The 27,042-nt window shown below is 36.7% G+C and overlaps 1 protein-coding gene across 1 annotated transcript in view; it reads right to left on the bottom strand.

The window, feature by feature from the left end:
- LOC123546540 (insulin-degrading enzyme-like) overlaps window positions 1-27,042 on the bottom strand; it is a 109,848-nt gene that overhangs the window by 16,170 nt on the left and 66,636 nt on the right. The window contains exons 24-27 of the mRNA XM_045332906.2: window positions 19,192-19,316; window positions 14,710-14,857; window positions 13,387-13,448; window positions 3,675-3,818 (exon numbers count right to left, since the gene is read on the bottom strand). Of these exons, the coding sequence (XP_045188841.2) occupies window positions 3,675-3,818; window positions 13,387-13,448; window positions 14,710-14,857; window positions 19,192-19,316 (479 nt within the window). The remainder of the gene's footprint in view (window positions 1-3,674; window positions 3,819-13,386; window positions 13,449-14,709; window positions 14,858-19,191; window positions 19,317-27,042) is intronic.

Raw genomic sequence — 27,042 nt, 5'->3', positions numbered from 1 at the left:
ATGACCCAGTTACAAACTTGCCAAAGGTTTCACTAAGGATAATATTCGGACAAAGTTTCATTAAGACTGGGACACATACTTAAGTTACCATGGTCAGGGTTCATACAGCCAAACTGACAAAAAATTCAAGGGGTTTTCAAGGAGTTTTCAAGGACTTTTATTACGTTTTCAAGGATTAGCAAAAAATTGAACAAGCACTTATTACACACGAAATGACTGGCTTACAATTGGTGAACACTTCTTACATCCAAAATGACTATCACGTGATATAAGTTTTTCTATAAAGTTCCAATTTGCAATTGATCAACACTTTATCACACACAAAATGACTGGCAAACAACTGATCAACACTTCTTACATCAACAGCGACTTATCATGTCATATAAGATCAAGTTTTAGGTGCCTCTGGCTGCTGGGGGCGAAGGTGGAATAGTAAACAAATCAAGAGTGGCCGTGGGTGACTCTCGATCTGGTACATTTTTCTTGTGCTTCTCAGACTTGACGTGCGATTTCAGCGCCGATTCACCCATTGAACTAATGTCAATAACTTTGTTACAATATTTGCACATGGCTTTCCATTTGTTTTCGTGCTCGACCAGCCATGGATAGGATACAAGCCACTTTTTGTTGAAAATACACAACATTTTCTTCAATATCGGTAACGGAAATGGTGTCCGTAATTTTTACACGTCGTAATTTTCCTAGTCCCAGTCTGTTTAAAACACGTATCGTACGGTACACATAGGTTATGTAGACATAAAACATGGCGATGCGTATTTTACGATCTATTTTTATTAAGCTGACCAAAATTTCTGAAGAAGGAAATTCAAGGACTTTTATCATAAAATCAAGCACTTTTCAAGCAGTTTTCAAGGCAAGAAACGAATTCAAGGGGTTTTAAGGAGGTTTTTGCAAATTCAAGCACTTTTCATCTAGCAGCTTGAAATTCAAGGAGTTTTCAAGTCTGTGCGAACCCTGATGGTTTCTCAGCTAAAGCAGTGACTGGGAAAGAATTTTTGTCCATGGGGCAATGGCCCGTCATACACAATAAATTATGGGACATTTAAAAAATTTATGTGACATTCAGAAATTTCTATGTGACAGTTGCGACTTGTGTACTAGGAATTGGCACTGTAGTATGTATATATTTCAGATTAAAGAAGCTCTTAATTAAATACAAGTATAGTAACTAAAACTGTAACAGCTTCACAGCTTTAATATCAAAGTTCAAAAAGCAGTTTACATTTGATACTGGGTAATTCAGAGTTAGTGTACTCTACTTTCCTGGTAGAACTGAAGAGTACTCCTTTATACCACTGATAATAAATTTAAGTCTTCCAAACAATGCTCTAATCATACCCTGGATAACATTCTTAAAAGAATTTTACAGCAATGTACCTGTATGTGACAAAAGTAAAATTTGTCAACATTTAATACTTTGGAAGAAGAAGCAGACTAAGTGTACCAGTACTTCTATGAACAATCATTTAAAAACACAGAGAACTTTACATGTAGCAGTAGACATCCACTCAGCTTTAGACTAGGTGTTACACTAAGAGCACATACTGCTTGTTTATTTAAAGTAAAAACTTCAACAAAAATAAATATATTTAAAAACAGGGTGTTGTTATTTTCATCGCAAGTCAATTCCTCATTTGATATCCTTTTCGTAAAACTTAAGGAGGTAGGTTACCTTGTTACCAGGATAAATTCAAATTAGTTAAACCGCAGCAATTTTTTGTATTTCGTGTAATTTAATGTTTTGACTGCTACAATCTCAATTTCTTTTATCTCTGGCCCTTCAAGTTCAAGTTTTATACAGGTTTGAAGAACATGACCCTCTAAAGGTATTTTATATAGAAAGAAGAAGGAAAATACGTATATTTAACAGTTTTCAGTGCATTCTGGTTTCATTGATATCCGTAGAGGTCTGCATAATTAATAATTTTACTAGTATGCGCGTTAGCTTTCTAATACAAGCTTAAAATATATATGTCGCGGGGCTCGTGTTTCCATAGTAACGCATTTTCTCTCATTTTTAAACAACTATGTATGAAAACGGGTTTTTCGACGGCTTCAGTGTCATTCTGTTAATGACCAACATGGAATATTTGGGTAATATTATTAGCAAAATACCAAGCACTTTACATGGTACCCTATTTTTTTTAAAGTTTAAAGTAACCATGGCAACAGGGATGTTTAAAATAGCTTATATCTTGCATTTTATCATAATGTCTTACAAAAAAATATTAAATAAGATACTCTTTCTTGTTAATGTAGCTTTAAAACATTTTAATTCTAACGTAAGTAATATGTTCGTGTTATTTGCATTTATTTAAACAAATTTCACAGCTTAAAATACTTACAGCAGTACCCCTCGTCTGACATTTTTATGGAAAAAAATCGTTTTGCATGCTGCTATTATTATTATAGATATTGTTGAAATGAAAATAAAATGCCGAAGCTGTGTTCCTTAAATAGACCAGTGTCAACGCTTTTGAATTTTACATTTAGATATATAGGTCACGGGCTTCGTTTCCATGGTAACATCAATTCAATTAAATAAACCACAATTTTCTAGTGAAATTTGAACTATTTTAGAGCTTAGTTTTAATATATAAGTAACAAATTATCAACGGAAACTGAAAAATGGGTATTACAAATCAAACTGCCCAATTTTTATTTGAAAATGTCCGTATTAAGTAACCTTTCACCCAGCTATATTCCCAATAGCATTGGTTACCATCATCCATTTTCTTACATTCCGCATAACATTTCAATGTAACTATACAAAAGAAGCAAAATATTGATTATTATTCAGAGCGAAAGACACATAAAAAATATTTCAGTAAATAATGGTTGTTTAAAAATTGTTCAAATAAAGAAAATGCACAGAATTACGTACTTTCAAAATAAAAGCTATTAATTTTGCGCGGTAACTGACACGTAACGTCATGACGTCAATGACGTCATTTTAAAGCAACAATGTTTTGAAGCGTTTCTGCGGCAATTTATCAATTATTTTTGCATTATTAAACCATTAAGCATCAGATTGGAGACAGGTTCATGATTTCTTTTCTGAAGAATGAATATACAAACACATTTGGTTTGTCGTAAACGTCGTCGTAAATCATCACGTTAGCTTCCGGTTGGGCATGCGCACATACAGATATGAAGGTAACCTACCTCCTTAAAGGTAACTTTTTTGCCCTTTTACTAGCAACAATTTCCTCTTTCTTGGAGACAAATATTGGGAAACTGACATAAAAATCAAAGTCTAGAATAAAATAAGATGTTAACACATGTTTTTAAACACTGGAAGCACTTTGAATCTGCACACTGGTTACATTCCTTTACATAAGATTTGCACTATTAAATAGTATCATCCTTTTGCATATATGACCATTTTGTGTCGATTCGCCGTAAAACCCAACTCACTCACTCCTTTTGCATTCAATACAATTTAGCCATGTGACACAGGGCTCATCAGCACGTAAAACTTATGTGACATTTTTTATTTTTATGTGACTATGGCTCATGTCTCATGGGTTTCCCAGTCACTGCTAAAGCACAAGCAAAGTAGAAATAGAACTATTATTTCCTCCACAAACACAATACAAAGGCCTTAACTTAAACATGGACATAAGAAAAGCAACACAAAGTAATAAACTTACTTTAGGAAGTTCTATATCTAGTCCCTGAAGTTCTTTACTACTGTTATCTTCCTTGTCTCCTGATCCTGTCTCTTCCTTCGAAGCAGTTGATAATATATGAACTGATAACTTATGCCGTTTTGGTGCATTATACGCTATATTGTCCTGAAACAGTAGATAATATGAATGGATAACTTGTGTCTTCTTTGTGGAGAATATGCTATATTAACTATGTTTATAGTCATTTCTACAGGTCTACACAGAGCCAGATAATACTTCTGCACTATAAGATTAAAATTCAAAGTGCATTCATAACAAAAACTCTTTGCAAAACACGTACAACCCCCGCCCACCCCACCCCCCTTCAATGATGGCTGTCCAAATGTCAGTCCTGATATCACTACGGCTTTGCCCTTTGATCTACTGACCACCAACACAATTGACAGGCAATAATCCTATGAAGTGTGTGCCTGTAGGTCAAAGCCTTCTTTAGTTATTGTGCTGAAACTGATTTCAGTCAGTCACTGTGACCTTGACCTTTGACCTAATGATGCCCAAAAACAACAGAGGTCACCAACTGACTACAGGCACTCATCCTTTAATCTCTGAGGGTGTAAGGCCAAATGGTGTTTCAGTTACTGAGTGGAAACATTTTAAGTCTCAAGGTCACTGTGACCTTGCCCTTTGACCTTTAACAGGGATCATTTATTGACCACAGACAATCATCCTATGAAGTACGAACTGACTGACAGACAGACAGACTGACAATGAGCAAAACAATATACCTCTTCTTCTTGGAAGGGGAACTTAATTGACTTGTTTGTGAACAGTTATTTACAGTAAACAGAGTTGAATGAAATGATAATACTCTGTGTCATCTTTACAACAACCAGTCAAAATGCTCAAAATTCAGTGAGGATATGATATTACTTAACAAGTATGTTATGAACTGACGTAAATGAGTCTTAAAGTGTAAAATCTGGAGACAAGTATGTTACGAACTGACGTAAGTGAATCTTGAAGTGTAAAATCAAGAGACAAGTATGTTACGAACTGACGTGAGTCTTAAAGTGTAAAACCTAGAAACAAGTATGTTACGAAGTGACGTGAATCTTCAAGTGTTAAATCTAGAACAGAGCTTGTTTTACCTCTTAAAAGATTATAGCATTTTCAGTGGTGACGTACATAAGATTTCAAGGGGGTTATTACAAAGGTATTCAAGGGGGTTATTACGTATAGGTTAATAAATGGGAGAATGGTGCCTTTGAGTGATAATGGCCCTGGCAAGGTAAAAATAGCCCGAGGGCTTTAACCCAAGGGCTATTAAATTCTTCCAGGGCCATTATCACTCAAAGGCACCGCTCTCCCATTTATTACATGTTTAGCAATAATATAGTAAGAAAAGTTTAGTGTGCCATTTTTATGGCTAGTAGCATCTAATGGCACAATAATTTTCAGCTTTTTCTGTTATATTTCTTTTACATACAACTATATAAAAGTCAAATGCCTTTACTGTTGTACTGTGCTGTTTATAATATAGTCTGGGATTGAAAATAAGTCATTTCGTGAAAAACACAACGTAACAGGCTTCAGATAACAAAACCAAAACTGAACTATTAGCTTCTTTTGCCTCTATCAAACATTATGATGTCATTTCTGTTTACGGACATTAATTTCCCGCGCTAACGTCGGTACAAATTTTTATAATGTGGTAATACATGAAGCAATACGATAACAGGAGAATTTTCTGCACAAAATTGTTACTATTTTTAGGTACTCGTGTAATAAAAAATATTTGAATGGATTATTACAAATAAATTCCATGGGGTAGTCTGAATCATTACATGCCAAGTAGTAAATACCGTAGATACCCATGTATAATGCGCACCCGTGTATAATGCGCACCCCCGATTTTAGCCCAAAATCCTGGGAAAAAAACATTTTTGGTCAATTTTGAGATGGATGGAAAATGAAAGTAGAGTTTACATCAACACCGGTAATAAATTTTATCTCCACGGCGGAGAGCCGCATCGGTCTCGCGGTACTATCGATTTTTGTTTTCTCGAAAATAAAACCAGTAAAATATTGTTGTATTTGTTGTTTTACCTTTTTTAATTAACTATTTTGAATAAATAAATAGCAGCTGATTCAATATTTCAGAATGGTATCTTTCAAAATGACATGAGCTTCTCAATTCAAACCGATAACAAAAGGTGTGATAGTCTTTTTGTCACGATCAAATAGCCAGTAATTATCGGCAATTAACGTGTCACTTTGTGTCAATTATGTTGTTCACAGTTTGATCTCGGTTGACGATAATTCTCGATCTTTAATTAGTATCATAATTTTTGTGATTTATTAACATTTCCTTCATGAAAATACTTTTAAATTTATATGAAATTAATTTTGTTTGAAAGAAAAATAAACCATTCGATCTTTTACGGAACGTAACGGCAATCTTAGATTTTAGAGGTGACAGTAAGCGCGGGGAGTAGTTTCCCTTTACCAAAATGGCGAACATCGGTAACAAACTTGTTTTGAAGTTGGAAAATTGTCTATACCTGTGTATTATGCGCACCCACGATTCGGGGGTGGTCCCAGGGGTAAAAAAACAGCGCATTATACATGGGTATCTACGGTACTACAACAGTACAAACCGTTGACTTAATTATTATAGTGTTCTTCCTATATGCTTTGTGTATTCTAAAACGTGTTCCCTACATTTTTTCACATTGAATAACTTGATAAGAAATTGAAAAATTTCTAAATCTGGTGCAAAATTTCACAGGAATATGAAAGCGTTGGGTAAATTTTAAATCAACATTATCTTTTTATTTTATGTATCTTATAACAATATTTAGATTTTTCCCGCATCAAATGTACAATATCTTAGGTGAACTCCTCATATAATTTGGTATGAATCTATATCATATCCCAGAGTTCTAAAAAGGGTGACTGGAAAACTGATTTTATAACAGTAACATTTTATATACATCCATTTTGAATGTTGCTTTTCATTTGGCAAAATGCTCACAAAATGTTTAACTTTGTTGTTATTGCCTCTGTAGATTTTCTACATCACAAGTCCATTCAATATTACTGTTTTAAGCAGAGGTGGTGGGGTGGTGTGGTGGCGGGGAAGGGTGCAGGGGAAAGCTGGAGGAGGGAGTTGAGGTGGCGGAGGCATGTAGCACTTTTCCATTACCACTCATGACCAGACTCAGCTAAACCGGGTCTGCTGTACTGATGCTTGCTTCAAAAGGTTTTACTTGTAGGTTTGTTGAACCTTTACGACATCAGTTTTTGTTTAAGTGCATAAGGAAATGCACAAGGGAAGATAAAATACCACTTGTTATATATGCAAAGTACCATTCACTGAACTGTGCGGTTAAGGTGACTGAAATGCGGATGGAATTGGTGAGTATATTTTTCCTATTTATGACCACTGCTCTTACAATATACCTAGGGGTAAGGTATAACATGTGTAAAGGCCTTTTCTTTCTGATCTGATGCCAGTTGGTGTAGATATCCAACTTTCTACTTAACACAACTAACAATTTTCCTCATTAAAGGGTGTATACTTTTAATCCAAAATGTCAAATATTACAAAACCATACTCCTTTAAATGTCATTTCTTTAGTCTTAGATATTCCAGGAAGGTTTTGTATACTTGGTGCAAGGACATAATCACTTTGTGCCTATTTTTTTCTAAAAATGGTATCTATTGGAGAGTGTGAAATCAAGCTTTAAACTTATATTTTTTGATGGTCTTATTTCAGCTTACTGCCAAAGTATCATATTTGTACTTTAAAGAGTCCTATGTACTGTGAAATCATTAATATAGACTAATTTTTCGTGGATTTTGTGGTTCAGTCAATCCACGAAATTTAATCCAAACGAACAAGTTAAATTCTCATTCATTCTATGTTCGAAAATTGAAATCCATGAAATCACCGTATTTTGGTGTGTATAGGTCGCGGTAATGTATAGTACGCACCTAATTTTTGCTCTGGAAATTGTCAGAAAAATGAAGTTCTAGTGTATAAGTCGCTGTTAAATTTCGGATTTTTCCAAGCAATATTACCGGCAAAGTTATGGCGGCGGCCATGTTGATGCCGCGGACTGAATTACTACAAGAACCTGATTGGTGGAAAATCGCACAGCATTATTTTCGACCCCAACTGTTTCGTACCAAGAGTAGTATCGGTAATCGACTTAAATCTGAAAAAAAATATGTTTCATTTATCTTTATTTTTTTATAAAACATTTTATTGTTAGACAATATCTGACAAGCTTCTTTCGTAATATTTGTGTGGCCCTTAAAAGGGCCTGTGCTTGCAATAGAGCATGCACTAAAGTCTCAGCACTCTCTGATGTCGGATTCGTCAAACCCCTCGAACTCGTCGTCGTCGTCGGATTCATCGAAGAGGAGGCGGAATTCTTCCTCGGTGATGTTCTCACTCTCTGCGTCGTAATAGGCGGCGTTAATGTTGTCATCGTCGTCTTGATCTTCGTCAGTGGGGGCAGCAGTCTTCTGGAGTACGTTTTCTTCCCATACTGTGTCGTCTTCCGTACCATCCATGGCGTTGGAGATACAACATTTTTTGAAAGCCTTGATGATTATCGCTGGGTCGATTTCTTGCCACGCATCCACGATCCACTGGCATATCTCCTCTAGCTCAGGTTTTTTCATTCTACCAGATGCAGTATAGGTATGCTGGTCACTGGCAAACCATGAGTTCCAGCGGCGTTGCAGGAGAGTTTTCATAGGTCTGTTGATGCTGACGTCGAGTGGCTGTAACACGCAGGTCATGCCCCCAGGAATGACGGCTAGTGTAGCTTTGTGGTCTTCTCGTAACACAGTCTTGATATGCTCTGACTTATGACACCGGAATGCGTCAAGGACCAGCAGGCTCTTCTTGGAATAACCACCTGGACGCTTGCCCCAAACGGTCTTTACCCAGTCTGCTGTCAGTTCGTCATTCATCCAGCTCTTCTCTTGCACTCGGACAATGACACCTTCCGGCCAGTTGACGTTCTTCGGCATTGTCTTCCTTTTGAATATGACGTACGGCGGTAGCTTCCCTCCGTCGGTGGTGCATCCTAACATCACCGTGAAGCGGTTCTTCTCGTTGCCGGTGGTCTTGATATCGACGGATTTCGCCCCCTTCGTGTGTACTGTCGTGTGGTATGGTAAATCAAACGTTAATGGTGTTTGGTCGGCATTACCAATCTGGCCCAGGTCGAAGTCAAGCATCTTGCGTTGTTTTATGACGTAGCGCTGGAATTCAAGCAGTTTCTCGTCCATATCCTTGGGGAGCTTCTGTGCTATATGCGTTCGGCGGCGGATGGACAGGTTGTTGCGACGAAGAAAGGAGTATCCCCACTCCACAGAGCCCTTGAACGTAGTGACCCCTTGATCCCTGGCGATGAGCTGAGCTTTCAGACGGATCTCAACGGTTGAAACGCCTATGCCTTGCATCTTCTGTCGGTGACCCATTGCAGAACGGCGCTCTCGATCTCGGGAAATTTCGAACTAGATCCCCTGTTGGCCATCTTTGTCTTTGGCATTGCTTGTAGACGCTCCTTCTGTTTTCGCCAGTCGCGTACACACTTCTCGTTGACGTCGAATTCCCGGCCACCGGCTCTGTTTCCATGTGCTTCAGCATATGCGACGACCCGAAGTTTTTCTTTCGTAGTAAAGGCGTTTCTGATGCGACCCATGGTAGCAACGTGTGACAATCTGAGAGGTAGTTTGACAATCTGAGAGGTATAACAAATGTTTGACCATCTGAGAGGTAGTGTGACAATATGAGACAATATGAGAAGTATTTTGACAATCTGACAAGCAGTTTGACAATAGTGAGAGGTATGACACAAAATGCTTAATACGATCTTTAAATACCTATCTGTTTCACACGTACTCAAACTTCTCATACATCTCAAATCAAAGAAAGTTGGCTTTTTGACACTTATTGGCGGCAGTGGATTGTGTTATATTCTGTAATTATGCAAGTTAAAGTGTGAACTGTTTGCACAGCAATTATAACACCTTGCAACACTAAGAAATTTTCCGCATTCCTTTAATTTCTGAGTAAAAACAAATAAAATATGTTTTTAGGTTCTTTTATGTAAAATAAAAAAGCTTAAATTTTATCTTTCAAGTTGTTATTAAGTTTAGATTTATTATAAACAATGTTTATAATGATGTACGGATCTGTCCAGATTTTATCCAACCCCGTAAACTGTCATGGCGTCCAGTAAAACGAAATTAGAAACAACCGTAATTCTAATTGCAAGTACGGCATTGAATTATAGTTATTCGTAATTTTAATGGTCTGAATTGAATATTTACGATATAATTTATTGAAAATAACCGATATTCATTGACAAGCCGCTGAAATCGTTATCTGTTTAGCCACTTTGTTCTTTCGTGACAGATGCACCTAATTTTACGAGTGCTACGGCCGGAAAATTTGCCCGAAAAAAAAATCTGCTGGCAATGTTCTGTCGTATAAGTCGCGGGAACTTTTTCAGACAGCAAAATGAGTAACAAAAGTGCGACCTATACACACCAAAATACGGCATATCACCATGAAATTGCTGTTTTGACCAAAACCATGAAATTTCATGCCCAGGAAATTAAATGATTTTACAGTATATCTGCATGCTTTTGAACTATACAGAACAGAACAGAATTTTATTTCTAGGATTTGAACATAAAATAATTACTCATCTGTCACATGTATCAAAAAAGAGGACCATGATGGTCCTGAATCGCTCACCTTTTCCCACATGATCCAGTTTTGAGTATGACGTCGGTTTTTCTATTATTTGACATAGTGACCTAGTTTTTGAGCTCATGTGACCCAGTTTTGAACTTGACCTAGATATTATCAAGATAAAAATTCTGACCAATTTTCATGAAGATCCATTGAAAAATATGGTCTCTAGAGAGGTCACAAGGTTTTTCTATTATTTGACCTATTGCCCTAGTTTTTTAAGGCACGTGACCCAGTTTCAAACTTGACCTAGATATCATCAAGGTGAACATTCTGACCAATTTTCATGAAGATCCATTCAAGGGTATGGCCTCTAGAGAGGTCACAAGGTTTTTCTATTTCAAGACCTACTGACCTAGTTTTTGATCGCAGTTGACCCAGTTTCAAACTTGACCTAGATATCATCAAGATAACATTCAGACCAACTTTCATACAGATCCCATGAAAAATATGGCCTCTAGAGAGGTCACAACGTTTTTTCATTATTTGACCTACTGACCTACTTTTTGAGGGCACGTGACCAACTTTCGAATTTGACCTAGATATCATCAAGATGAACATTCTGACCAATTTTTATGGAGATCCATTCACAAGTATGGCCTCTAGAGAGGTCACAAGGTTTTTCTATTTTTAGACCTACTGACCTAGTTTTTGACTGCACATGACCCTGTTTCGAACTTGACCTAGATATCATCAAGATGAACATTCAGACCAACTTTCATGCAGATCCCATGGAAAATATGGCCTGTAGAGAGGTCACAAGGTTTTTCTATTATTTGACCTACTGACCTAGTTTTTGACGGCACGTGACCCACTTTCGAACTTGACTCAGATATCATCAAGGTGAACATTCTGACCAATTTTCATGAAGATTTCATGAAATATATGGCCTCTAGAGAGGTCACAAGGTTTTTCTATTTTTGATCTACTGACCTAGTTTTTGACCGCACGTGACCCAGTTTCGAACTTGACCTAGATATCATCAAGATGAACATTCAGACCAACTTTCCTACAGATCCCATGAAAAATATGGCCTTTAGAGAGGTCACAAGGTTTTTCTATTATTTGACCTACTGACCTAGTTTTTGACGGCACGTGACCCAGTTTCGAACTTGGCCTAGATATCATCAAGGTGAACGTTCTGACAAATTTTCATGAAGATCTTGTGAAATATATGGCCTCTAGAAAGGTCACAAGGTTTTTCTATTTTTAGACCTACTGACCTAGTTTTTGACCGCAGGTGACCCAGTTTCGAACTTGGCCTAGATATCATCAAGGTGAACATTCTGACCAATTTTCATGAAGATCTTGTGAAACATATGGCTTCTAGAGAGGTCACAAGGTTTTTTCTATTTTTAGACCTACTGACCTAGTTTTTGACTGCACGTGACCCAGTTTCGAACATGGCCTAGATATCATCAAGGTGAACATTCTGACCAATTTTCATGAAGATCCATTGAAAATTATGGCCTCTAGAGAGGTCACAAGGTTTTTCTATTTTTAGACCTACTGACCTAGTTTTTGATGGCATGTGACCCAGTTTCGAACTTGACCTAGAATTTACCAAGATGAACATTCTGACCCATTTTCATAAAGATCCCATGAAAAATGTGACCTCTAGAGATGTCACAAGGAAAAGTTTACGCACGCACGGATGCACGCACGGACGTACGGACGACGGACACCGCGCGATCACAAAAGCTCACCTTGTCACTTTGTGACAGGTGAGCTAAAAAGAGTAAATCAAGGTCTACATACATACATATACAAACATATACATGAACAGACTGCTACATCAATGTTAGATTTTAGTGATATTTACTACTCAAAGGCCTGTTAATTCACAAGAAATTTTAAACCAGAATATTAATTACCAACACTTAAGCTGTAAAATCAAGCACTCCTTTGTCTGTTTAATTATGTCAGCTTTTACACTGGGTACAACTACCAAGTACATGCAATTTTACCATCAAAATTCTTTTTGGTAAAATACTTGATACAAGTTTTCTGAGTAAACGGAATCAATTCTCCAGCCTAGCCTTCTTCTATGTTTAGATTAACTCCCAGGCTTTGCCTTTCATGTACAAGTCAACTCTAAGGTCTTGCCTGAAAAAAATCTTAGGCCTCAACTGTAATATGTAAATCAACTCTCTGGCCTCACCTATGTTTTAAACAACTAAGGCAAGTCTTAGATAATGTTTAAATAACTCCCAAGCCTCACCTTTTATATTTAGATCAACTCTCAAGCTTTGCCAATTATGCTTAAATCAGCTCTCAGGCCTCACTTTATACATCTATGTCAATTCCCAGTCCTCACTTTTTATGTTAAAATCTACTCATTATAGTCCTTGCCATTTATATTTAAATCAACTCTTATGTGTCCCCTTTCACTTACTTATCTACTCTCTGGCTTACCTTTATGTTTAAATCAACTCTCTGGCCTTGGATTCTTAATTTGTTTAAACAATTTCAGCCTTCCACTTGTGTGAATTTATTTTTAAATCAGGCTAGCAGTTTCTGATGAAAATATACATATTTGAGAAATTTACCCTGTCCCCTTGTGGCCATGTTTCGTCATGAATCAAAATAGTATGAAAATGCTGAACAAGGGCCATCCAAGGAACATTTGTGTGAAATTATCTTAAAATCTAACTGCAGTCTAGGATATGTTGCTTGAAGGTTTGACAATATGACGTTATAATTGTGATGTCAGAAAAATGTGCATAATAACACTCTTCTTTGTTTAACAGGAAACCAAATCAGGTTGTGTTAGAATACCCTGTAAAACAGCTGAATTTCTTACTTCAAAATAAAAATGATAGCATTATTGAAACTGTTCGTAAATAATGCGTGAATAATTATAATTACAGTACTATGCCAAAGTTGTTGTGACCAGTAAGTTTGTTTTTGTAACATTTACATGAGTATCTGTACCAACAGACTGTGTTTACCTTATAGAATTTGATAAGATCCTCTTTTGTAACACCTCTCAGGAAAGCAACTTCTACATTATCTAAAAATAAAAACAAAAAATTAGCAATTTAAACATTAGTCATGTCTGAACAATATGAATCATTTCTAGCAATTGTTTACTCAAAACAAGAGCTGTCTCCATAGGATGACACATGCCCCCGATGGCACTTTGAATGAATAGTTATGGCCGATGTTAGAGTTTAGGACCTTTGACCTACGGACCTGGGTCTTGTGCACGACACGTCGTCTTACTGTGCCACACATTCATGCATAACTATTTTAAAATCCATGCATGAATGACAAAGATATGGACCAGACATGCCCATCATTGCACTATCATGAAATATGACCTTTAACATCTAAGTGTGACCTTGACTTTTGAGCTACGGACCTGGGTCTTGGGCCCGACATGTTGTCTTACTGTGGTACACATTCATGCCCAATAATTCTAAAATCAATGCATGAATGACAAAGATATGGACAGGACACGCCCATCAATGCACTACCATGAAATATGACTTTTAACGTCAAAGTGTGACCTTGATCTTTGAGCTACAGACTTGGGTCTTGCGCGCGACACGTTGTCTTACTGTGCCACACATTTACGCGTAGTTACTTGAAAATCCATCCATGGATGACAAAGATATGGACCGGACACGCCCATCAATGCACTATCATGAAAAATGACCTTTAACGTCTAAGTGTAACCTTGACCTTTGAGCTACGGACCTGGGTCTTGCGCGCGACACGTCGTCCTACTGTGGTACACTTTCATGCCAAGTTATTTGAAAATCCATCCATGGATGACAAAGATATGGACCGGACACGAAAATTGCAGACAGACTGACAGATGGTTCAAAAACTATATGCCTCCCTTCGGGGGCATAAAAAGCAATCTTGGCTAATAGCATAGTTCAAGCAGCTCAGAAAAAAAAAGTTCAAAAATAAGCTTTAAAGGGCAGTAACTCTGCAAAATATAACATGAGCTGGACATGCCAAAGACATGCATAACTAGGCTTCATACTTATTAATCCAGTGGGGTCATGTTTCTTTTTTAGCCTTTTGGCCATGTTTGGCTTAAAGTAATACATCGGAATCAGGTTATGTTTGAATGATAAACAAGGTAATTTTGACTAATTCTAAGCATCTGTGTCTGTATGTTGAAACCTCTAACCTTCAAGCCATCTGTATTTTCAAGTATGGTACGTTTAAATTTTGCAATTGATGCCAAAACTAGAAGTTTGAAAAACTTAATAAGATGGTTGTATTTGGTGTGGCAACTTGCAAATACAAGTAAATACCTCTATCAAAGTTGTATTGTTCAGACACAATCTCCGACCAGTACCGAGTAGCTTGTGCTGACATTTTCTTTGGTTTCTCAAGACGTTTTGTTGCTAAAGCTGATACATGTTTCTGGAACTCTGTATCACTCATTTCATTGAGCGTCTCCTGTAAAGAAAAACACAATGAAATTACTGTTAAACTTAAAACCAAGAGGGCCATGTTGGCCCTAGATTGCTCATCTGAGTTACACTTCTTGCTTGAACAGTTTTGAAAGATAACTATGCAAGGAAAATGTCTGTGAAATTATTACAAAATAGTACATTTGTACAATCTCCGTAAAGGACCAGCAATTTCTGACAATGATTTTAAAATTGGGACTGCTGTTTCTGACAAGAAGATTTTTAAAGTTTCCAATATATACATTAAAAGGAAGAAATGACCACACACCTTAGTGGACATGTTTTTTTTGATGAATCAAACTAATTTGAACAATCTTGGTAGCGGGTCACACAAGGACCATTTGCGTGGAATTATTTCAAAATCAGGCCAGCAGTTCCATACAAGAAGATTTCTAAAGTTTCCACTATATACAAAATGATAGGGAAAAGTGACCAAGCCTTTTGGCAGCCATGTTTTTAAAGAATTGGAAAAAACTGAAAAATCCTGGTAGCTGGTCAAACTAGTCAGGACCATTTGTGTGAAACTATTTTAAAATCCAGCCTGCAGTTTCATACAAGAAGATTTTTGAAGTTTCGATGATACAGGTAAAAATGATCATGCCCTCTGGTGGCCATGTTCTTTGATGAATAAAAATATTTTGAATAATCTTGGTAGAGGGTCACACAAGGATGTTTTGTGTGAAATTATTATGGCCCTAAGTCGCTCACATGAGTAACACACAATAATAGTATAAACATGTTTTACCTTGTGATTTCATATAGACAAAATTTCTGACCAATTTTCATTAAAATTGCACCAAAAAACGTGGCCTCTTGAGTGTAAACAAGCTTATTCTTTGATTTGACCTGGTGACCTAGTTTATGACCCTACATGACCCAGATAAAAATTCATCAGGTATTTCATGCACACAAACATTCTGACCAAGTTTCATGCACATCAAATGAACAAAAGTGTTAACAAGCTTTTCCTTTGATTTGACCGAGTGACCTAGTTTTTGACCCCATATGACCAAGTTTCGAACTTTGCCTATGAATCATCAAGATAAACATTCTGACCAAGTTTCATGAAGATAGGGTCATAAATGTGGCCTCAAGAGTATTAACAAGCTTTTCCTTTGATTTGACAGGGTGACCTAGTTTTTGACCCCATATGACCCAGTTTCGAACTTAGCCTAGAAATCATCAAGATAAACATTCTGACCAAGTTTCATGAAGATAGGGTCATAAATGTGGCCTCTAAGTTGTTAACAAGCTTTTCCTTTGATTTGACCTTATGACCTAGTTTTTGACCCGACATGACCCAGTTTCAATCCAGGCCTAGAGATCATCAAGATAATCATTCTTTGCAAGTTTGTATCAAATCAAAGCATAAATGAAACCTCTATATGGCTGAAAGGGCCAAAATAGAAAATTTTGCGCCTTTTTGGGGCAGTAACTCTAGAACCCATGAGGGAATCTAGCTGGTTTTCGAAAGGAACCTAAACCTAATTGTGTCTAGCTGTGTGTAAGTGTGGCTAAAAACAAATATAAAATGTCACTTCTATCATGTTCAGAAGGTACAAATTAACAAATTTCGGCTCTTTAAGGAGTCAGTCAGGGGCCTAAACTCCAGAACCTATGATTGGATCTGACAGATTCATCATGGATAGTTTGTATCAAATCAAACCATAAATGAAGTCTCTACATGGCTGCAAAAGCCAAAATAGCAAATTTTGGCCCTTTAAGGGGCCATAACTCTGGAACCTATGACATGATCTGGCCAGCTTTCGAAAGGAACCAAGATATTATGCCAGTATAAGTTGTGTGCAAGTTTGATTAAAGTTGATTGCAAAATGTGGTCTCTATCGTGTTCACAAGCCAAAAAAAGCAAATTTTGGCCTTTTAATGGAGCCATAATTCTGGAACCCATGATGGAATCTGGCCAGTTTTCGAAAGAAACCAAGATATTATGCCAGTACAAGTTGTGTGCAAGTTTGATTAAGTTGACTGCAAAATGTGGTCTCTATCATGTTCACAAGCCAAAAATAGGAAATTTTGGCCCTTTAAGGGGCCACAACTCTGGAACCCATGATGGGATCTGGCCAGTTTTCAAATGGAACCAAGATATTATGCCAACATAAGTTATGTGCAAGTTTGATTAAAGTTGATTGCAAAATGTGGTCTCTATCGTGTTCACAAACCAAAAACAGCAAATTTTGGCCCTTTAAGGGGCCATAACTCTGGAACCCATGCCAGTTTTTGAAAGGAACCGAGATATTATGCCAATACAAGTTGTGTGCAAGTCTGATTAAAGTCAATTGCAAAATGTGGTCTCTATCATGTTCACAAGCCAAAAATAGGAAATTTTGGCCCTTTAAGGGGCCATAACTCTGGAACTCATGATGGGATCTGGCCAGTTTTCAAAAGAAACCGAGATATTATGCCAATACAAGTTGTGTGCAAGTCTGATTAAAGCTGATTGCAAAATGTGGTCTCTATCGTGTTCACAAGCCAAAAATAGCAAATTTTGGCCCTTTAAGGGGCCATAACTCTGGAACCCATGATGGGATCTGGCCAGTTTTCGAAAGGAACCGAGATATTATGCCAATACAAGTTGTGTGAAAGTTTGGTTAAAATTGATTGCAAAATGTGGTCTCTATTGTGTTCACAAGAAATTGTGAACAGATGACGGACAACGGACAAAATGCGATCACATAAGCTCACCCTGTCACTATGTGACAGGTGTGCTAAAAATCAGGCCAGCAGTTTCATACAAGAAGAATTTTAAAGTTTCCACTATATACATGTAGGGAAAATAAGAGATTGAGAAGCATGCCTTAACACTTTCACCGACACTATTAAACAATTTGAAACCAGGTAACTGGCTCTTTACTAAAAGATTCCGTATTAATATCAATCCTTATGTTAGGTTAAAGGACTATTGTACATACAGTAGTAAAGAATGTATAGTGAAATAGAGCATCTTGCTATACAACTTTAACCAGCAATATTAGTAGTTACCATTTACTGACCTTTGAGATACCTGACCCTAAAACAAAAGATGTCTGCCCCTTTCAAGCATCAACCCTTATAAGTTTGATGAAAATACAGTGAAATTGAGATACCTGCCATAGATGTTAAGCTGAATGCACAGTCAATGGCAATGGCAGCACCAAAGCCAGAGAGAAGTATAACAGCCCTTCTTATCCTTCAAATAGCCAACATTATCAACACATTTTGCTGAAGGATTGTTATAAATTTATAAAGGAAGCATACAATTCAAGACCATAATTGCATTTAGTGTATATTGTATTTAAGGATCCTGCCATATTCATTCATGTTTTATGTTTATATGTGTATGTTCAATGTTCGTTAGCCAAAAACATATGTTCTGCTGAGTTTGCTAAATAAATGTAACATTGTTGTTGTTGCTGACTAAGAAATGTCAAGAGTTCACATACAAAAACATTTTTATAGTCTATTATGATTATCATATATTATCAGTTTAGGTTGTTTACGAGTTCATTTACTGACATCTGAGGGGGTTTTTTTTGGTTTTTTTTTGGTTTGTTTCAGACTTGATGAACTTTGGTTCTGAAATTTCAGCAAACACTTTTTTCTCAATCTGTTCTCAGTGGCTGAAAATTTACTTTAAAAATCACTTCCATGGCATAAACCAATATTTATTACATGTAACATTTTGAGAAACAAACATGTATCTATCAGAAACTATTAAGTGAAGGAAGTATTTCAAAGCAATACAAAGTCCCCTACTGGCTGTTAAGGGAATGCAGTTTTGAACAACTGTCTTACAAATCACAGGAATTTTTTTCACTGTTTATTTTTTCAACAAATTCAAAGGTCTGCTAGACTGTGAACCCATCATAAGTGGAGTGACCCTTTAATTTGGACACTTCATTTCTATCACTCCTTTTACTTATTTTCATAAACTGATATCGCCTTTACTAGTTCCAAAGAATCAATATAATATTGATGCGATATCACTGTGACTTTGACCTCATAGTGTATGAGCGATTTTTAATTTATAGTATCTTTGAAAACATTGCAATAATATCAACAGTAGGCAAGAAAAATGATCTAATGTGACTGCTTGAGTAAGGCAGTTGTTTTCCCATATCTTGGGACAGTGTGGATAAAAAAACTTTGCTTGCACTTGGTTTTCCATTCCATGCTGCCCCCTGGTTTGGGAAAATCCTGTCTTACACAGGCAGTCATATAAGATCGTTATAGTCATTCAGTGTGTGTATACTGTAGAACTATGTTACAGTCACTCGCTGTTCAATTTTACTACAGAGCTACATCATATTTATTCATACTAACCTCTATGCTGTGTAGGAATGCCTCTATTCTGCCTTCAACATACTCTGGAGTCCTATCCGACTGTACTATAACCCGTAAACCTTGAACACCACTCTGTCTTCGGATTCCACTGAACACAATGTAACCTGAAAATATAATTAAGTCTTACTTAAACAACTGAATAAAATATATATGTATAATGTAATCATACAATTTGGTAAGTTAAGTAACGATCCATGGACATAAAAGCAAAAGTCTTGATGAGAAAAATGACTTAAAATGTTTAATTGTTCAAGGGAGGCAGCCACACTATGCAGCTCAATCATTTGAAGTATTAAAGAATAAAATATCATCTGAATAAAATATCTTAGTCAAAACTAGAATGTGTCTGTAGGACACAGAGTGTGCCCACCACTGGTACATTTGTCACAAATAAGGGGCAATAATTCAAATGTTTGCAGTCTTAATGGGGTATAGCCTCAACAAACATTTTATGAAAAGGATTCATCATTCTAGGCCCTATATTTTTTGAGCTATGAGCATCACAAACAAAAATCCACTATTTTGGCTATTTCAAGGGCAATAACTCTGTAATAAGAGCTAAGATTCTCAAGAAGAATGCCAAGTGTGCAAGGTCACATCACATTTAAGACTCCAGCAAGGTTTCCTGAATTTACATCTAATACTTTTTGAGCTAGGCACATAATTAGGTGAAAAAGTGCATTTTTTTTTACTATTTCAGGGGCCATAACTTTAAAAATGGGGGGTGGAGCCTGGCAAACAAGAGCTGTCCGTAAGACAGCCAAGCTCGACTATTCGAAATATTGTCACAGAAGCAGGAAATTATTACCCAAAATGTTAAATATCAAAAGAGTTTTAAGTTCCGAAACGGGACATAATTTGACCAAAATGCATATTAGAGTTATGGGACTTGATGCTATCAACTAGTTTTATAACCCCAAAGAAACATGTTAAGTTTCAATTCCATATCTGCGTTAGTTTTGGAGATAGTAACTTGCATGTAAAACTTTAACCAGAATTTTCTAAGTCCAAAAGGGGGCATAATTTGCTCAAAATACATGTTAAGAGTTATGGAACTTGACCCAGTGAGGTTGGTAACTGACCTAGAAAAAGAATAAATAAGTTTCAAATCTATATGCCTTTTAGTAATAGCTGTTTGTACTTGCACGCAAAACTTAAACCAGAATTTTTTAAGTCCAAAAGGGGGCATAATTTGGCTAAAATACATGTCAGAGTTATGGGACTTGATTCTATCAACTAGTTTTATAACCACGAAGACACATGTAAAGTTTCAATTTAATATCTGCATTAGTTTCGGAGATAGTAACTTGCATGTAAAACTTTAACCAGGATTTTCTAAGTCCAAAAAGGAGCATAATTTGGCTAAAATACATGTTAGAGTTATGGAACTTGACCCAGTGAGGTTGGTAATTGATCTAGAAAAAGAAAAAATAAGTTTCAAATCTATATGCCTTTTAGTAATAGCTGTATGTACTTGCATGCAAAACTTTAACCAAAATTTTCTAAGTCCAAAAGGGGGCATAATTTGGCTAAAATACAGGTCAGAGTTATGGGACTTGATTCTATCAACTAGTTTTATAACCCTGAAGACACATGTGAAGTTTCAATTCAATATCTGCATTAGTTTTGGAGATAGTAACTTGCATGTAAAACTTTAACCAGAATTTTCATGTAAAACTTTAACCAGAATTTTCTAAGTCCAAAAGGGGGCATAATTTGCTCAAAATACATGTTAGAGTTATGGAACTTGACCCAGTGAGGTTGGTAATTGACCTAGAAAAAGAAAAAATAAGTTTCAAAGCTATATGCCTCTTAGTTATAGCTGTATGTACTTGCACGCAAAACTTTAACCAAAATTTTCTAAGTCCAAAAGGGGGCATAATTTGGCTAAAATGAAGGTCAGAGTTATGGGACTTGGTGTTATCAACTAGTTTTATAATCCCGAAGACACATGTGAAGTTTCAATTCAATATCTGCATTAGTTTTGGAGATAGCAACTTGCATGTCAAAACTTTAACCAGAATTTTCTAAGTCCAAAAGGGGGCATAATTTGCTCAAAATACATGTTAGAGTTATGGAACTTGACCCAGTGAGGTTGGTAATTGACCTAGAAAAAGAATAAATAAGTTTCAAAGCTATATGCCTTTAAATGATAGCTGTATGTACTTGCATGCAAAAACTTAACCAAGGTGTGACGCAGACGCCGACGCCGACGCCAGGGTGAGTAGAATAGCTAGACTATTCTTCGAATAGTCGAGCTGAAAATTAGAGGTGTGCAAGTTTATATCATGATAAAGACTTATGCAAGTTTTCAACCATTTATTTTAAATACTTTTGAACTAGGTGCGCCACAAGGTGAAAATGTGCAATTTTGACTATCTCAGGGACCATAACTCTAAAACTAGGGGGCGGACCCAAATGAAAAATAGGAGATGCGCAAGTTCATATCATGATTAAGACTCATGCAAGGTTTCATTAATCTATATCAAATACTTTTTGAGCTAGGCATGTCACAAGGTGAAAATGTGCATTTTTGACTATCTCAGGGGCCATAACTCTAAAACTAGGGGCGGAGCCAGATGAAAAATAGGAGGTGCGCAAGTGCATATCATGATTAAGACTCATGCAAGGTTTTATGAATCTATATCAAATACTTTTTGAGCTAGGCGTGTCACAAGGTAAAAATGTGCATTTTTGACTATTTCAGGGGCCATAACTCTGAAAATAGGGGGCAGAGCCAGACGAAAAATAGGAGGTGCGCAAGTTCATATCACGATAAAGACTCATGCAAGGTTTCATCAATTTATATCAAATACTTTTCGAGCTAGGCGCGTCACGAACTTCGGATGGACGGATGCACACACGGACGGACAGACACAGGGATGCACGGACAAGACCAAATCTATATGCCCCCACCATTCATGGGGGGGCACAATAATCATTTGTTTCTACTTTATATGAAACGGGTTTTATGGCTTTTTTTCCAATACTATTTAGGTCATCAATATAACAGAAATTTATAGAGAAAAGTTAGGAACAATGCTGCATTTGGTCCCTCCAGTAACAAGCTTGTCTGTCAGTATTTTATTGTGAAACATTCAGCAATTAATAATTTGTCACAAGAGTTGCTATATGAGAGCTATTGTATTTTTGAAACTGAAAAACATGCAGGCAATTTAGAGTGGAATATGTTCATGCTGGTACCATTAAGTTAATAGCCGAAATACTATATATGACATATAATATTCATCATCAGTAAATTTAGACCAGCAACTATAGAATACAGATGTTTGTAAAATGGCTTTTACTCTGTGTGGGAGGAGACTGGTTACCAGAGACTGGAAATATTTCTGATTGTTTCATTTTCTGATAGAAATCGAGGCATTTTTTTCAATATGTCATATAGCTCATTAACACAACTTTTAACTGATCACAGATAAAGTAGAAACAATGCTGTATCAAATTCCTCCAGTTTGCTTCTATTAAACTTAATGAACATTTAAAAACTAGAGCTATCACTGATTGTGATGAATGTACTCACTACACGCACTGACACAGTACATTGCACTTTGAAGCACGCATGACTGCATAGTTATGTGGACTGTATGTATATAGACTCTATGTATACATAGCATAGTAACAAAAAAACAAAGTCCCATAAATCTGTAGAATATTTTTCTGAAAAAACCTAACACGCACAATGCACCAATAAGGTTGGTACTCAGATCACTTGTGTGAAGTTTCATTAAATTGTGTGCAATGAGTCGGGAGAGTAGGCATGCACAAGACTGCATTATGCAGACTCTATGTATATAGCACTGAAACAAAAAACAAAGTCCCATAACTCTGCAGAATATTTATCTAAAAGAACATAACATGCACCATGCATAACTAGGGTTGGTACTGATCACCTGTGTGAAGTTTCATTAAATTGTGTGCAAGGGTTTGGGAGATTAGGCATGCACAAGATTGTATATGCAGACTCAGTATGTATACGGTACAGTAACAAAAAACAAAGTCCCATAACAGTGCAGATTTTTTTTCTGAAAGAACCTAACATGCACCATGCACAACTAGGGTTACTACTAATCACTTGTGTTAAGTTTCATTCAAATGTGTGAATGGGTTCAGGAGATAAGGTGTGCACAAGGTTGCATATGCAGACTCTATGTCTATAATATAGTAGCAAAAAACAAAGTCATGTAATTCTACAAATTGTTTTTCTGAAAGAACCTAACATGCACCATACACAACTACTGTTGTTACTGATCACTTGGTTGAAGTTTCATTAAATTGTGTCAAGGAGAAGAGGAGAGTTGGTGCGCACAAGATTGCATATGCAGACAGTATGTATATAGTACATTAACATTTTTAACAAGAGCTCCGCCAAGTGGGCCATTATATGCCCAAAGGGTTACATCAGAGGATGGGAGCAAAATTTAAAGAACTTGGAGTGTGAAGCCCAAAGGACAAGAACAACAAAGGGAAGAAATTCCACAAAAAAATCCTTACCAGGTAAAGGTATGTCAAAATACACCTAAAAATTGGAGGTACCATCCATGTTGTACCACAGAAAAGTGGTCTCGGTTTTTCCCTATGGCCAATGATAAAAAAAGTTTCAAAATAAGCTATTTATAGTAACATAAAAGGGAAGTAATTCAAAAATTTTTTATTGTAAGTGAACAAAAGAGGGATCTGCCAAATAAAAACAAGAGCACTGCAATGCAGAGCAATAAACACAAAGCAAAGTCATATGTGACCTTTGACCCCTAAGTTGGACCTTGATCTTGAAGAGTCATCCAGAACACGCGCTCTGCACGTCATCTTGGTGTGGTGAACATTTGTGTCAAGTTTCTTTGAAATCCTTCAAGTAGTTCAAGAGTTACAGAGCGGACACGAAACAAACTGATATGACCTTTGACTCCTAAGTGTGACCTTGACCTTGAAGTGAGACATCCAAAACATGCGCTCTGCACGTCATATCGGTGTGGTGAACATTTGTGTCAAGTTTCTTTGAAACCCTTCAAGGGGTTCAAGAGTTACAGAGCTGACACGAAATTGCTAACAGACGGACGGACAGACAGACACCAGGGTCATAACATAATACGTACCTTCGGGCGTATAAAAACAAAGTCCTATAACTCTACAGAATTTTTTTCTGAAAGAACCAACATGCACCATGCACAACAAGGGCTACTACTGATCACTTGTGTGAAGTTTCATTCAATTGTGTACATGGGTTCAGGAATTTATGCGCGCACAAGATTGCATATACAGACTCTATGTATATAGTATAGTAACAAATAAAACAAAGTCCCATAACTCTACAGTTTTTTTTTCTGAAAGAACCTAACATGCCCCATGCACAACTAGGGCTGGTACTTATCACGTGTGTGAAGTTACATTAAATTGTGCCAAGGGGATAAGGAGAGTTGGTGTGCACATGATTGTGTCTACAGACAGACGGAACAACAGACAGACAACCTGAAACCATATACCCCACTCACAACTTTGTTGTGTGGGGCATACAACTAGATTGAACAAAGAGGCTAAGTCAGGTACTGATGCTCACACGAAGTTTATTTGGATTGTAAGTGAATGATAAGCTTTACCATTCTAAGTCAATGTTCAAGTATTCAAATATGAGAACCTAGACAAACTATGAATTAATTTTCATGATGAACTGATTTAATTTTCAGACATTTTCACTTTTAGTACATCAAATATTATGTTATTGATACAAATAATCAAATAAATATTAAAATTAACATAAAACTTGTTGCTTTTTTTCATTTCTATTTCTGAGGAAACTGATATATAATATGAAATAAGGCACTGCCTCCATCGGGAATCGATCTGACTTCAACTCATCCCATAAGGCAACAACACAACTTATGGTAGTGCCCTCATAACTTCATCCTTCATATTGAGTATTGTCGAAGGTTATGCTATTTTCAGTCTTGACAGGAAATAACTTGTGTTTACCGCTTTAGTCGTTCGTTTTCTTTTCAGTCATTACAGTCCATCAGCTCGCCCACAAATTTGCGTTTGTATAAATTTAAAAGTAGATTTTTGAATAAAAAACAACACTGCCCGTATTTGTACTGATGTGCAAGACGTTGCAGTTCGGACAAGTTAACTGAACGCTTATTAGGCACAAGGAAAAAGCGTATTCTTCCAAAACAAGAGGGCTATGATGGCCCTATATCGCTCACCTTAGTTTAATTGCTTTCTTGAAAAAATTCTTTGCTAAAGCTAAACAAATAACCCCATGGGGTGGGGTCAATTTGACCCCGGAGGTAATGATTTGAACAAATTTTGTAGAAGTCTACTAGGCAATGCTACATGTCAAATATCTAAGATCTAAGCCTTCTGGTTTATTTTTAGAAATTTTTTGAAGATTTTCCTACGTAAAATCAAGTGACCCCTGGGGTGGGGTCAATTTTAACCCCGGGGGTCATGATTTGAACAAATTTTGTAGAGGTTTTTGAGAAGAAGATTTTTTAAGATTTTCCTATGTAAAATCAAGTGACCCCCGGGGCGGGGTCAATTTTGATCCTGGGGTCATGATTTGAACAAACTTGGTAGAGGTCCACTAGGCAATGCTTCACACCAAATATCTAAGCTCTAGGGCTTCTGGTTTTTGAGAAGAAGATTTTTAAAGTTTTTACTTTTGGTTGCCATGGCAACCAGAATTTTGTATGGAATTCAATTCTTTGAACAATTTTTAAAGAAGACCATCCAAGGAACAACCCTGTGAAGTTTCATCAAAATTGGCCTGTTGGTTTAGGAGGAGATGTTGTTTAAAGGAAAGTGTGGACGGACGGACGGACGACGGACGGACGGACGCCGGACGGTGAGTGATCACAATACCTCACCCTGAGCACTTTGTGCTCAGGTGAGCTAAAAATCCGAAGTCAGACTCTCTGTGCACGTGCCAGAAGTACACATTTTTTAATTCGATAGTATATCTCATTTGTTAAATCGCAAGTTACCGTAGAGGGATCGATCCAGATTTTTGTAGCTTTGCGACGAAAATCCGTAGGATCGATTCCCTATTAAAAATTCAACAAAACTGCACATTTTTTTAATCACAACTTTTTTTCCACTGAACATTTTTATTTCCTTTCTACTATTTAAAATAGAAATGATATAATTATGATATATACAGCAGAATGAAACCATAAAAATCATGGGTATTTTGAGCTTTTTCTGAGATATTTGGATTTTTCTCAGTTTTATATATTCATTTTTGCCAGGTGCCCTTACTCCACTGTCTGCATGTTTTGTTTCCATCCTAGAGTGTTTGATTCAAATTTTTTTTATTTATTTTGTTGGGTTTTATCGTCGCACCGACACAATTATAGGTCATATGGCGACTTTCCAGCTCTGATGGTGGAGGAAGACCCCAGGTGGCCCTCCGTGCATTATTTCATCAAGAGCGGGCACCTGGGTAGAACCACCGACCTTCCGTAAGCCAGCTGGATGGCTTCCTCACATGAAGAATTCAACGCCCCGAGTGAGGCTCGAACCCACATCGATGAGAGGCAAGAGTGATTTGAAGTCAGCGACCTTAACCACTCGGCCACGGAGGCCCCCTTGATTCAAAAGACTGTCATAAAAACACATGTATTTCTTATGGCAAGCTTAAACACAGACAAATTCTATGTCATAGCCAAATTTTAATCATTTGTGAACATTTTCTTTATCTACTGATGTCTTACTTGTAAACATGCATCTTTTACATTTCTTTTGCCTTTTCCTTTAGACAGAAATGAACTGTTCTGGTTAAATTCATCAATTAAAAATATATTCACAACTACAGTTTGT

The sequence above is a fragment of the Mercenaria mercenaria genome, chromosome 9 (genome assembly GCF_021730395.1).
Source record: "Mercenaria mercenaria strain notata chromosome 9, MADL_Memer_1, whole genome shotgun sequence".
Taxonomy (NCBI): domain Eukaryota; kingdom Metazoa; phylum Mollusca; class Bivalvia; order Venerida; family Veneridae; genus Mercenaria; species Mercenaria mercenaria.
The sequence above is the reverse complement of the archived record's forward strand: the minus strand, read 5'-3'. Positions and strand labels throughout refer to the sequence as shown.